Source organism: Bufo gargarizans, chromosome 1 (genome assembly GCF_014858855.1).
Source record: "Bufo gargarizans isolate SCDJY-AF-19 chromosome 1, ASM1485885v1, whole genome shotgun sequence".
Classification (NCBI taxonomy): Eukaryota; Metazoa; Chordata; class Amphibia; order Anura; family Bufonidae; genus Bufo; species Bufo gargarizans.
In genome coordinates, this window is record NC_058080.1 from 428,456,488 (window position 1) to 428,470,632 (window position 14,145).

Genomic DNA, 14,145 nt, shown 5'->3' on the forward strand with positions numbered 1-14,145 from the left:
AATAGTCAGTTATATTGCTAATCAAGAGGTTGGGTGCAACTAAAGAAAGTCCTTTGCAGCACATCACATGCTTTAAAACTGCCTCCCTAGATATGACACGCCACCATTTTACAGTTTGAGAAGCTCAGGTCTAAATCACATCCTCAGACTGTGCTGATGCAGGACGTCTTGATATATTTTAAACCTACTGGCCAGTGTGCATGAATTTTAGGATAATTTTATAAATAAAGAGGGACGTGGATCATTTTTAAAATCACCAAGAATTCAAAAATATATATTTAACATAAATAAACATGATTTACACACTAGGTCAGTTTCTGATTATATATTCCATTTAAAGGGGATTTCCAGTTTGTATAAACAGCCTTTAACATAATCATAATGATATTTTGTTATGTATTTATTTTACCTTTATTACTCTTATGTTTTGTTACATTTTGTGAGGAGCTGGATGGCGTTGTTGGGTGGCAGTGCTGGTGCTGTAGTAGAGTAAGGCCACTTTCACACTTGCGGCAGTGTGATCCGGCGGGCAGTTCTGTCACCGGAACTGCCCGCCGGATCTGCCGATCTGGATGTGACTAAAAGCATTTGTGAGACGCATCCGGATGCGGATCCGTCTCACAAATGCATTGCAAGAACAGATCCGTCTCTCCTCTTGTCAGACGGAGAGACGGATCCATCTTGTATCTTTTATTCAAATTTTTACCGGTCTGCGCAGGCCGGAGGGACGGATCCGGCATTCCGGTATTTTGAACTAATACATTCCTATGGGGAAAAATGCCAGATCCGGCATTCCAGCAAGTCTTCAGTTTTTTTCGCCGGTGAGAAAACCGTAGCATGCTGCGGTTTTATCTTTTGCCTGATCAGTCAAAATGACTGAACTGAAGACATCCTGATGCATCCTGGACGGATTACTCTCCATTCAGAATGCATGGGGATATGCCTTATCAGTTCTTTTCCGGTATAGAGCCCCTGTGACGGAACTCTATGCCGAAAAAGAAAAACGCTAGTGTGAAAGTAGCCTAAGTAGAAGTGCATCATGGGTTTGGTTGGATACAGCAACAGGAAGTGCTACATACAGGATGGAAACAAACCAGAGTGATTGTTTAAATGGTGAAAACCGGACAGGGAGTACAAATTGTATGAACAACTTTATGAGCATATCTACTAAAAACATTAGTAATCCCATGAATCAGGTACAAGTATATATCTGCAGCCTGTTGATGACGACTTTCCCACTACTACTTGTGTCTTACTTCTTATAGGCCTTCCTCCCCCAAAAGTGATCACAGTGACACCTAGCGGTCAAACATCTCTAAATCTAACTTGGTTACCAAATGAAGAAGACTCTGAAGAAGAACACGCGTATGAAGCAGAATGTTGCAGTCCAAACGCGGTAGACACAGCAATATACAAAACAACTCCAGGAAATGGTACTGGAATTATAATCGATAACCTTAAGCCAAAGACCGCATACCAGTGCAAAGTAAGAGTGAACACCAAGTCACAGGGAGAATGGAGCGAGCCAATATTCGCATGGACATACAGTGACCGTAAGTAGAAATGCCCACAGAATGTCATGTGAAAATGAAACACGTTTTGAGAAACTTTTTATCAGATCTTAAAGGGATATTCCTAGGATATGCCATAAAGGTCCGATATGTGCAGGTCCCACATCAGGGACCTGTTCCTATCTCAAGAACAGGGGCCTAAAGTTAATGGAAAGCAAGTTGCACCTGCGTGGTACCCAGCCAGCACTCAGCTATTTTTGGACATCCCCTAGAGGTGAATGTAGAAGTGGCTGCACATGTGCGACTTGCTCTAGATTCACGGCTAGGAGATTTCTGAAAATAGCGTGCTATTGGACATTTCGGACATATCCTAACAATACGTCATAAATATCCCAGATGAGAATATCCCTTTAATACTTGTGGTTACGTAGTGATCCTGTTTTTGACGTCAGTATACAGTACTTTGCGTCTCCAACAGGTTTCCAAAAATATTCTTCTCTCTAGCTTTGGACTATGGGGGACATTTATGAAAGCTGTTACACCTGTTTTACAAATTGTTTTATGTTTTGATTCACGCAACAATTTGCATAAAATGTTGCTACTTTTCGCTTCCCACACCACTTTGAAGTGGAGTAAGAAGTTTACGAAAACAGATCACTTTTAGGCCTCTTTCACACTAGCGGTTATTTTTTTCGTTTTGCCGGCCGTTTTTTGCGTTCCGTATACGGTCCATATACGAAACCATTCATTTCAATGGGTCCGCAAAAAAAAGGAATGTACTCCGTATGCATTCCGTTTCCGTATTTCCATTCTGTTGAAAGATAGAACATGTCCTAATATTGCCCGTTCCGTGGCTCCATTCAATGGGTCCGCAAAAAACGAAGCACATACGGAAATGCATCCGTATGTCTTCCGCATCCGTTCCGTTTTTCCGGAACCATCTATTGAAAATGTTATGCCTAGCCCAATTTTTCTATGTAATTACTGTATACTATATATGCCATACGGAAAAACGGAATGGAAACGGAAACACAACGGAAACAAAAAAAACGATCTGTGAAAAACGGGCCGCAAAACACTGAAATAGCCATACGGTAGTGTGAATGAGGCCTTAGGATGTATGTATGATGTGCGACACTAGTAAATGTCCCACAAAATGTCACAGCCAGTCACAAAGTATGAAAGGTTACCCCCTGGTGTATAATCAGCTAAAAAGACGAAACATTACATGTGCTGCAAAATTATAAAACCTGGAGCCATCTCATAAATTTGGGGCGGCACAAGAAACCAAAGCCAGACTTAAAAGTGACAGAAAAAAAGCACAATTGATAAATGCCCCCTATGTATTTAGTAATAACCCCTAAGAGGAGAGGCCAATAAAATGGGCATCAGCTCTGTGTATTCCTTTTAATTATCATGAATACTATATAACCAAATGGTGAATATTACATTTACTGATTTATTTTATCTAATTATACTCACAGAAGTTCCACCACCACCCACACATATCAATATACTTAACATCACGGATTCCTCAGCGATTGTCACCTGGTCACTCGAGGAGGGACACTCGATTTCAACTGTTATTGTCCGTTATAAGATATTTGGAGATACAGGGTACAATCATGACATAAAGATCCGAAATATTACTATCACTCAATATCAACTGAAAGGATTGGAAGCAAACACTCCATACCTGATTGAGTTATGCACTGAGAACAACATTGGACAAAGCCTTCACAATCCTGTACGAGATGTCAAAACCCGCCAGGAAGTTAGAGGTAAGTTTTCATTTTAGCTTAGCCCATTTCACAAAATTGCATTAATCAAAAGCAGCTATGCCTTACACAAAACCACCATCTTGGCTTCCAGATGCATGAATCACATACTTACCAATGTTTCTGTTGGTAAAATCGGGGTATATAAGCCCTGGGAACGCTCCATCCCCAACCTGGAACACCCATATATAGGCGGGATTTGTGTTAGTCCCATCCTATTTAAAGGGACACTGACAGGCCCTATAAACATATTTAGATATTCATATGCTGTTTCCTAGCAGTTTCATATGCCGTTTCCTAGCGCCGCCCAGCTCATTATTATTCACTGCGAATGAGACTCTGAAGCCGCCACATTGAAGGTTATGGGACGCAGGCACACTACGATTCCGGCGAGTGAGGGTGCCGGGTAAGGTATCCGGTGCACGCGCAAGAAGCTCCAAGTGAGGCCGATGCCCATACGTTTCTATTAGGCATGCACGGGATCTCGCAGCATCGGGGGACTGGAAAAGCCGCCCAGCGCAGTGAATAATGAGCTGGGAGGCGCTAGGAAACAGCAGTTGGGGCGCGGTTGGGCACAAATGCAGGAGAAAGACCGCCCCTTGGGCACAAAGGCAAGTGATTCACATATGAATATAAAGTTGATTTTACAGTGTTTGAAATGCGGACAGGGGGTACACTTATATGATTGGCATACACATTATAAGACCTATGACAGCATATGAATATCTAAATATGTTTATAGGACCTGTCAGTGTCCCTTTAAGCCCAGGACATTACAAATTTGCCAGGACTGTCTCTGAAAATTCGGGACGGTTGGCAACTATGGAATCCAAGCTAAAATTGGTTACATGGATAGATCAGTATGAGGGTATGAGTTTCTGAAGTACTGTTGCAACACGCCAGACCTGCAGGGTATAGCGAAGTGAGGTCACGGTTATGGGCAATCAAGGGTTACTCACTGTATTGGAGAACCCTGGGCAGGCGCGTGGCAGTGGAGGAGAGGTAGACACGGTTCCTCTGGGGCACACTCTGTATGGAGGGACCAGGCCTGATGGTGGATGAGGTGCCCTGGATGTTACAGGTATTTTGAGTGCCTGGGGCAAGGTCCCTTTTGGATTCGTGACGCCAGTGCCTTTGGACGGTGGCACGCCGGTTGGTAGTTGGAATGATGTAGGTACACAGGTAGAATAGTGAACCAAACGTTACTTTTACTGAACAGTTCAACTTTGTACAAGCAGGTGGTAACACAGTCTTTCAATCACAGTTTCACAAGCAGGCTTATTCACAAAACGGCAGGTAATAATTATACAAGATACGCAGAGGGTAAATTCACAATGCACTCAGAATCAGGTTGTACCTTTCCTCAGAATCAATGTACACTGTCCTTTCTAGAACTCCTGCTCTGGCTTTATCTCCCAAGGCCCGGATGCCTAAAGGGTGGCTTAAATCCTTGGTAATTATATCTTCCTACTGCAGCTGCACATCAGGGTTACTTATCTTTCCCTGGAGTTTCCTCACTTGGCTGGTGATTGACTGTGGGCTTCTCCCAGGAGGTTCTGTCCTGCAACTGGGGTGTCTCTACTGAGCTAATCCTAGCCTCAGGAGCTTCAGGTGGACAAAGTAACTCCTCTAGTCCCCTGGAATGAACTAACTCTTCCCTGTCTGGGCCTTCCTATATATAACTAGGGCTCTCCAGCTCCCCCTAACGTCCGGGAGGTTAAACTACACCCTGACAGGCCTGACACCCAGATAATACAGGGAAAACAAACACATGACATTTAATGCAATGAAACACATTAACCTGTGCAGTGCCCACCTTTACCTAGTGGGACACTACACTGTCATTACACAACAGCATTTGTTCTGTTTTTTAAAAGGGTTGTCTAACTTCAGCAAATGGCATTTATCATGTGGACAAAGTTAATACAAGGCACCTACTAATGTATTGTGATTGTCCATATTACCTCCTTTGCTGGGTGTATTCATTTTTCCATCACATTATACACTGCTTGCATCTAGGGGTTATGACCACCCTGCAATCCAGCAGCGGAGGCCATGCTTGCACACTATAGGAAAAAATACCTCTCCGATTCAGGTTTTGATCCAAGGGTGTCTGAGCCCTTCTATTGGCTACAACGCGGAGAGAGATGATGGACGGAGCACACCCCACTTTCCCCAGCAGGCACGATGCAGTGATGTCATCAAGCCTGTTGCACTGAGGTGTAGAGCGCACAGGCCAGCAGGCATTACAACATCATGGCATTGCTCCTACTGGGGAGAGCATGGCCAGAGAATGAGGCCTGGGCCGTCATGGATGATAGACACAGAAGTCGGACCTTGATCCGAATTTCGGCATGTGTCCGACTGCTTTGTGTGACATCCATGACAGCCTGGGCCTCGCTTGACAGTACACACAGAGTGATGATTATGTGCGTACTGGAAGGTGATGCCCGTGTACCACTGCGGGCCCCTTAACAGCCACTACAGCTGCTACAGTGGTGGATACGCCACTGACTGTAGAGAATATGAAGCATCTTTATGATTCTCCACTCTGTGGGGTAAAGGAAAACTGGTTTACTTGCCCCTAACAACCAAACAGATTCCACCTTCCTTTTGAAAATGAAAGGTGGAATCAGATTGGTTGCTATGGGCAACTAAGCCAGTTCTCCTTTGCACCAGTTTAATAAATCTCCCTCTATATCTGTATAAATTTGGAGAAGACTTGAAACCTTTCCTGTGATTACCTAAAAGCATGATCTTTGGTCCTGCCATTTGGTTGCCCTTCAGTCACTTTACAGCCATAGCATCTGCTGTCAGTCTAGTGACAGCCTAAAAAATAGGCCTGAAGCCTATGTAAAACTATACCTTTCTGTAAAAAATGCCTTAAGGTCCCTTTAGACTGGATAACTCTTTAGGCTATTGTCGGGACGGAAGCGTTCGTTCCCGACAATCACCTGCTGGTCAGTGAAGGAGACCGCTATATTTACATGCAGTAATCCCCTCCACAGTATGGGTAGGAGCGATCGCTAATGCCATCGCTTGTCCCCATACAGAATCATTGTTTTCCAGCGGCACAAAGTGATTAGACACCACAATCTGCTGCTAGCAAATGACGATCTAGGTGCCTACACAAAGAATGCAATTACCCAATGAATCACTTGTTTATCAGGTAATCGGCGGCGCCTTTACACTGCCAGATAATCGCTAATGAACATTCTTAAGAATGCTCGATATCGATTATCTGGAGGATTCTTGGCCCATGTAAAGGGCCCTTAACTCTATTCATCTCTCCATTTGTCTCTCAGGGTCTGAATCAAAAGACAGCAATATGCTCCTCATTGCAATATTAGGCTCTGCTGGCATGACCTGTCTAACCATATTACTGGCATTTCTTATTATGCTTCAACTGAAACGTGCCAATTTCCAGCACAGAATGGCCCAAGCCTTCCAGAATGGAGTGGTAAGTTTTGTGATGCTTATATTGTGAATGTTCTGTATTAATATAAAGTATTATTTCGCTCTAATTTTTTTCTTTGAACCAATAATCTAATCTAACACTTGTCCAGCTTGGATGTTCTAGAATAGGGTTTCTCAACTCCGGTCCTCGGGACCCACCTACCGGTCATGTTTTCAGGATTTCCTTAGTATTGAGCAGGTGATATAATTAGTGTCCATGCATCAGGACTTACCCCAATTATTCTGTGGGATATTCTCAAATCCTAGGTGGGCCCTGAGGAACCTAGTCGAGAAACCCTGTTCTAGAACATTGAGGATCCCATTAAAAGATATCCAATAGCCCAAAGTATCTGTAGGGACACAAATATGCAATCCAAGGTCCCCCAGCCCGTCAAATGTTGAATATCATAGAACAGGGATGGCCAACCTGAGGCTCTCCAGCTGTTGCAAAACTACAACTCCCAGCATGCCCAGACTGTCTATAACTATCATCTTACAGCAGGGCATGGTGGGAATTGTAGTTTTACAACAGCTGGAGAGCCTCAGGTTGGCCTTCCCTGTAATAGAAGGTTCTAGTCTCTGTACTGCCTAAAGGCGCATTCACGTCAGTGAATCATGGACGTGTTCTGTCCATGTTCTCCATGGTCTGCACACAGATTTGTTAATAATAGTGTGTTTATTCACGCATCCTATGGACAATGACAATTGCCAATGGGTCACTGTGCACAGTTTGCCACAAGACCATGCCAGTGCAAATGTTCAGAAGAACATAATGTGTGACTATTACTTCAGTGCTGGCCCCAACAAGGCTTAATGATGACATACGGGGCAGTATGATGGCACTGAGTATTACACCATGGTTTTATTGCACAGGAAGGGACCCACGGGACACCCCTGCTGTGGAGCAGCAGACCTGTTTACAGCTGTAGCCAGACAAGCTGGTGGCCAGGTGACAGTAGACTGTAAGACTTTGAGCCACTGTCCTAGTTATGTAGGCTGAGAGAGTACCTGCTCAAATTGGGACCAAACCGTTGACAGAGTGCCTGGCTGTCCTGAGGCTTAGTATAGGGCATACACTTCCGAACTTAGCAGAGTAAGTGAACTGGTGGGACAAAGGGCACAATCACGATAGTGATACTACTCTACTGTGCCAGAGTGAAATGTTCAACTGTCAACTTTGTGTTCTACAAGTATGGAGCACCCCCCCCCCCCCGGGGTAAGTAGAGTAAGTTTGTGACATTTTAGGGTGCTTTCACACTAGCATTATTCTTTTCTGGCATAGAGTTCTGTCAAAAGGGCTCTATGCCGGAAAATAACTGATCAGGCATATCTCAATGCATTCTGAATGGATAGAAATCCGTTCAGTTTGCATCAGTATGCCTTCCATTCAGTCACTGTCAGGCGTTTTGGCCGGACATAATACCGCAGCATGACGAGAGCAGGGTAAAATTTTACAAATTCACAAATTTATGTCCAAAACTGGCATGCTTCAATATTTGCAGCTTTTTTCCACCAAAATTCTGGTGCAAATGTTATAATAAATTGCCCCCAACATTACTTTTGTTCAGAGGGAAGAACCAGTTGTGCAGTTTAATGCTGGAACACTCAATCATTTAAGGAAAGCTAAAAACAGTCCTGAGCCAGTGGAGTACCCAGTGTTGGAATGGAATGATATCAAGTTTCAAGATGTTATTGGTGAAGGAAATTTTGGACAAGTCCTTAAAGCTCGTATTAAAAAAGATGGTCTACGTATGGATGCTGCAATTAAGAGGATGAAAGGTATAGGAGAATGAAACCTTATTATTTAATACCCGTGTGTCTGTATTAAATGCTTTTATCAATAGCAAAATGTATTCTTTAAGGAATCAGTTTTTATCAAGTTCATCACATAAATTGTAGATAACTTGTAAAATTGCCTGCATATTCCCTCTGTGCTCATCAGCAGACAATAATTATAATGGCCCGTAACTTGTCCTCCATTTGTGATTATAGAATTGAAAACTTCAGTCAACCAGATATTTAAAGGCTATGTACGCCTTTGTTGCCAATTTTTGTTTATGATTGCATTTTACTCCTTTTTGGCTAAAAAATCTTATTTTCAATAGCCCTTTATTAAAAATATTGAGCTGTTCTATCACAAAGGGTTAACTGTTTTTCTAACTGTGTTACTGGTACTTTCACTTTCACTTTGTGCCAGTCATCTAATAACACTTATTTTAACCACATTCTTATCATTCAGATAAGGATTGAGCTTTAATGAGTGCTTATAATGTCAGAGAGCAGAGATAAGGAGTCCGTCTGTGCCACAGATGACGGAAACGACAGAAAATCCATCCCCAGATGATGGAAACGACAGAAAGTCCATAGGCTGTTGCTAAAGCATGTCAGCTCTCTACAGAAAAAAAGATTCCATATTTTTAATATTAAAATTGAAAAAATGAGTTTTACCTCAAAATAAGTACAATGCAATAATAAAAAAAAAATCCCCCCAAACTTAAATACTGTATATTCATCATCACTGTTTAATTTCCTACTTCTATAAAATTAACAGCAAATTAAAAAAGTTAAATAAAAAAATAACATGTATTTTGCTGCCATAGGGAAGAAATGAGGTGTCTCAAACTTTCTTTAACAGCAAATATTCATATTTTTTATGCTATTAGAATATGCATCAAAGGATGATCATCGAGATTTTGCAGGTGAACTTGAAGTGCTATGTAAACTGGGAAGTCACCCCAATATCATAAATCTTCTAGGAGCATGTGAACATCGAGGTCAGTTTAAATATATTAATAATTTCATGTTCTGTGACTTTGAGATCTTTGTTCTTGTTTGGCTTCTGACTCACGAACAGCAGCTTTTAATGAGTACATTTTTTCTGTCTTAATGCTCTATTTTAGTATATTACACACGCCTAATGTACTGGCATATACAGATATGCAAATACAATATGGTTTGAACAAAAGAAAACAGATCAACAGTAATTAAGCAGATTTATCATTATTAGTATTGAGTGAAGCGAAGCATTAAAAGCGGAATTCTAAATGAATCAGAATTTCCTCGCACTTCAGGGTAATGAATCAGGTTGTCCGAAAATGGCGGCTGCACGCGTTACAAAGAGGAACTAAGTGTAGAAGAGACAATCCCAGGAATCGAGATCACCCATATTGCGGTGCAGCCGGCCAATCTGCAGATAGCCATCCTCTGTGATGTCACAGCCCTATAAAACCCTGGAGACTTTGAAGGATGATTTAGAAGTAAAGCTAGCAAAAGATCAGGATGGTCATCATTAAGACCTGCCCCCCCCCCCCCCCCCCCAAGGGGTGCAGACTGGATGGTATTGGTTGCCATGCTGGCACTGGAATAATAAAGGCTTCCATTTTATTGATATTGGATTACATAATGTAGTTTACAGGTGATGTAGGAATAAGTAAATGTAGGAATAAATAAATAAAACTGAAGCTGCATAAGTCTCCCTGCACTCTCCCTTTACTCTCCCTGCACTCTCCCTGCACTCTCCCTGCAGTCTCCCTATCCAATATCCTTCTATTAATCATTTTCTGCAACACTGTCCCTAGCACGTGAGCGCTTGCCACGTCTCTCCCTATGCTCAGCTCACAGGACAATGGTGGAGACCCCACTGAATGAGATTTTTATAGGTCTGTGACATGACAGGGGAGGGCTATCTGCAGATTGGCTGGATGAACTGCATTATGGGGGATCTCGTATTCCCGGGCTTCTTACTTTCACTTTGTAACACGTGCAGGTGCCATTTTAGGAAAAACTGATTTGTTACCATGAAGCGTGAGGAAATTCGGATTCATTGCGAATCTTTGCTGTGCTCAAGAATAGTAGTCTCTATAAGATTGCCAGCTCACCCACACTTTTCAAGAGACTCTGGCGCAAAGCACCTAGGGATCAGGCAAAACCATGTTCAAGGAAATGTTGAGGTCATGGAGGGCAGAGCATGAAATATACAGTAAAAGTCAGGACAGGCAACAAAGTATTCATGCAGGGTACAGGCACAGCTCAGGTCAGGCAGCAGAGGGTCAATATGTAGAAAACAGGCAGAAACCGTACACAGGCAGACAAACGAAATACAGCACACAGCAGGATACTAGCAGTCTAAGAACCTATTTCTCAGGCATCTTCCCACAGGAAAAGGGGACTTAAGTACCTCAATGTGACCAGCCATTCGCAGGTGTGAAACACAATACTAGCACACTGGCCCTTTTAGACCTAGATGGATCATGTGCCCTATGGGAAGAGGAGGAGGAGATGCCGTGCTGGCAAGCAGGTCGCAGCTTGCATGAAGGGACAGAGCAGCCCCAATAGAAAGAGGGGGGTTGGAGACACATCGTGACTCAAAATTGTGAAATCACATTTAGAATAGCTGGTCATCTCATGACACACATATCAGAATATGTACAGTCTGTGCTATCATAGTATTCTAGGACATGGCAGTATGGGGAAAAAGACAGAGCTGCCAATATATCTGCTATTAACATTGCCTCATCTTTTGGTGGTTTAATAGGCCATTATTATATATATATATATATATATATATATATATATATATATATGGAAATACAGTATGTATTTTATGTCTGGTGATCCATATTCTAAATGCATCTGACTTTTCACCTCTTCTTCCTTACAGGCTACTTGTATTTGGCTATAGAATATGCCCCGCATGGGAACCTATTGGACTTTCTAAGGAAAAGCAGAGTACTGGAAACAGACCCAGCATTTGCCATAGCCAACAGCACAGCATCAACCTTGTCATCACAGCAGCTTCTGCAGTTTGCAGCAGATGTCGCTCGAGGCATGGATTACCTGAGCCAAAAACAGGTTGGTACTTTGCATAATTATAAGTGCCATAAAATACAAGAGTGTGATTTAAAATAAGTCATTTATGAAATCCTGCCTGAATTATGACCTAGTTTGTACAGCAATTATAAATAGTCATAAAAATGGTTTATACATATGTTGCAGCCTCATATTTATGAGATATTCTCCCTTACATAACATAGCTTAGCTCAGGTTCCTGGAAAATATTACAGATTTATATGAAGAGATGAAATTGGAAGCACCTTATAAATTACAGGCTGGCTATTGAAAGCTGTAAAGTAAGAAGCATGTAATGTTGTAGGTGTTTGTACGTACAGTGTAAGTAGTTTTGTAAAGATATTTCTAATTCCTCTACATACTTTCCCTTTTATATACCAATTGGAGGAACTTAAATGAGTTGTCTAATTATGCCTGGCATCCAGCTGAAAAGGACATCTTGGAGTAGTATAGAGAGCATCTGCATCGAGTGTCAGTCTATACCTCTCAGCTAATCATATTTCCAGAAACGGTCCTAGCTAGGGTAATTGTTTGAACTGATAAGATAAGACTTTTCTTACAATGTTCTTTCAAAATGTCCTACCTTTGGCAGAAGGTCCGGGTTAATACACTGGTGAAAAATATTAACATATTACAGGAAGTCTGTTAATAGTTTTGACCATGCTAAGCTGCTGACAGTACTAAGTAGGGGCTGTGGAGGACAGGTCAAACATACCTTTTGTGGAACTTTTCTCATCACTAGTATTGAGAATATGAAGTTTTATTCTGCTAAATTCTGCTAACGTAAGTGCCCAGGGTGGGGCTTCACTCTGAAGTGTTCTGGGCATTAAGATGCTTCACAGCCCCTCTGAGTGACAGGAAACCACCCACAGCCATCACTCAGAGCAAAGGGAAGGGGCTTTGAAGTAACTCAATGCAGAGAATACTTCACATAGACACTTGAGAGAACAGCATTTGGCAGAATAAATCTTCATATTCTCACTACTCCTGATGAGAAAAACTCCACATATTGTATGTGTGTACTGCTTTCCCCAGCCCCTACCTAATGCTGTAAACATTTTGCATGGTCAAAACTGCTGACAGATTCCCTTTAATGTCACATGATGAGTATGCTTGTCATGACTGGCGGGCATTGATTGCATCACTACTAGCATATTTGGCATGCTGATCACTGCTAGTGAGCCCCAGTGACTGTAACACAAAACGGCATCCCCACACTAATGTTGGAGAGCAGAGGTGCCTACAGCTAAGCCCTGTGAATGATGCCATCAATGGAAGAAACTGAGGGGTTAGGGAACCTTTTGACACAAACTCCTATGAAATTGGCAAAATAAAAATCAATCTACATTAAACGCTAAGGTATATGTACCAAAAATGGCTACCTACAGTACAACTGGCCATGAAAAAAATAAAGCTTCATACAGCTACGTCAAACAAAAAATAAAAAAAATTGTGACTGCCTGAAGGCAAAGAGTAAAATTTTTTTTTTTTAAATGTTCTGTTGATAAATTTACGGTAAGTATTGTCATACTGATGTTACGTTTCTTGTGCCTATGGCACATTTTTTTATTTTGTCTTCCTATAGTAGAATCAGTTATGTGTGACTGTATCTATTAAAATGGATCTGCCAACTAAATATTCTGCCCTGTGGCAGCAAAATACAGCCATATGGCTAATTAGGAGCACTGAAAGAATGCAGTGGATCCATAGTACAAGAGCACTCCGCTGCTCCCAGTGGTGACCGCAATGCATATACCGTCAGTGCAGAGAGGGGTGTGGGGAGGCACGGAGAGGCTCTATGAATCAACTGTGTTCAACATGTGGCACAACGCCCTTTTGGCTAATGGCATGAACCTGTAGCCAGTGTCGGACTGGGGAACCTACCTAGGGCCCACCAGTAAAATTTATTTTGGGGGCCCACTGTATGGAGACATTCAAATATAATAAATAATATTTTTATATGAACATAGGCTGGTGGAGGTGCTGTACATTGAATATATGTATGTGGTGCAGTAAGTCTACTGTGTTATGTGCCACTTGTGCAGGGGGTGGGAGACCACCTTGCTCAGTGGCCCATCGGGGGATTCCCCTGTACCCCTGTGGGCCAGTCCGAGCCTGCCTGTAGCTGTACTGACTTACGTTGGGCCATATATTCAGCTGAAAGGTCCACGTTAAGCATTTGAAATAACAAGACTCATGCTTTTATTTTTTTTGTCTAGTTCATACATCGTGACTTGGCAGCCAGAAATATTTTGGTTGGTGAAAACTTTATAGCAAAAATTGCAGATTTTGGTTTATCAAGAGGACAAGAGGTTTATGTAAAAAAGACAATGGTAAGAATGTAGTTAAAGGGGATATCTGATGTGTGTAAAAAATGAAAATCTAGTACATGACAACCTGTTTCTAACAAAGCTAGAACCAGCCCTGTACCTCACATGGATCCAGAGATCTCCCCATTAATTGCTCCAATTGTTCTGCTAGATTTATTTCAAGCTGTCCTTTCTCATGGGTGTGTCCTTTATGCTACAGCTGGTGGCAGTTGAAGGATAACA

General features: G+C 42.1%; 1 protein-coding gene across 2 annotated transcripts in view; it reads left to right on the forward strand.

Annotated features, from left to right (window-relative positions):
* The window catches only part of TEK (TEK receptor tyrosine kinase), a 109,838-nt gene that overhangs the window by 79,349 nt on the left and 16,344 nt on the right, over positions 1 to 14,145 (forward strand). For both annotated transcript variants that reach the window (XM_044271829.1, XM_044271838.1), the window contains 7 exons: positions 1,266 to 1,553; positions 2,996 to 3,292; positions 6,595 to 6,749; positions 8,314 to 8,524; positions 9,409 to 9,519; positions 11,406 to 11,596; positions 13,813 to 13,926. In XM_044271829.1, the coding sequence (XP_044127764.1) occupies positions 1,266 to 1,553; positions 2,996 to 3,292; positions 6,595 to 6,749; positions 8,314 to 8,524; positions 9,409 to 9,519; positions 11,406 to 11,596; positions 13,813 to 13,926 (1,367 nt within the window). The remainder of the gene's footprint in view (positions 1 to 1,265; positions 1,554 to 2,995; positions 3,293 to 6,594; positions 6,750 to 8,313; positions 8,525 to 9,408; positions 9,520 to 11,405; positions 11,597 to 13,812; positions 13,927 to 14,145) is intronic.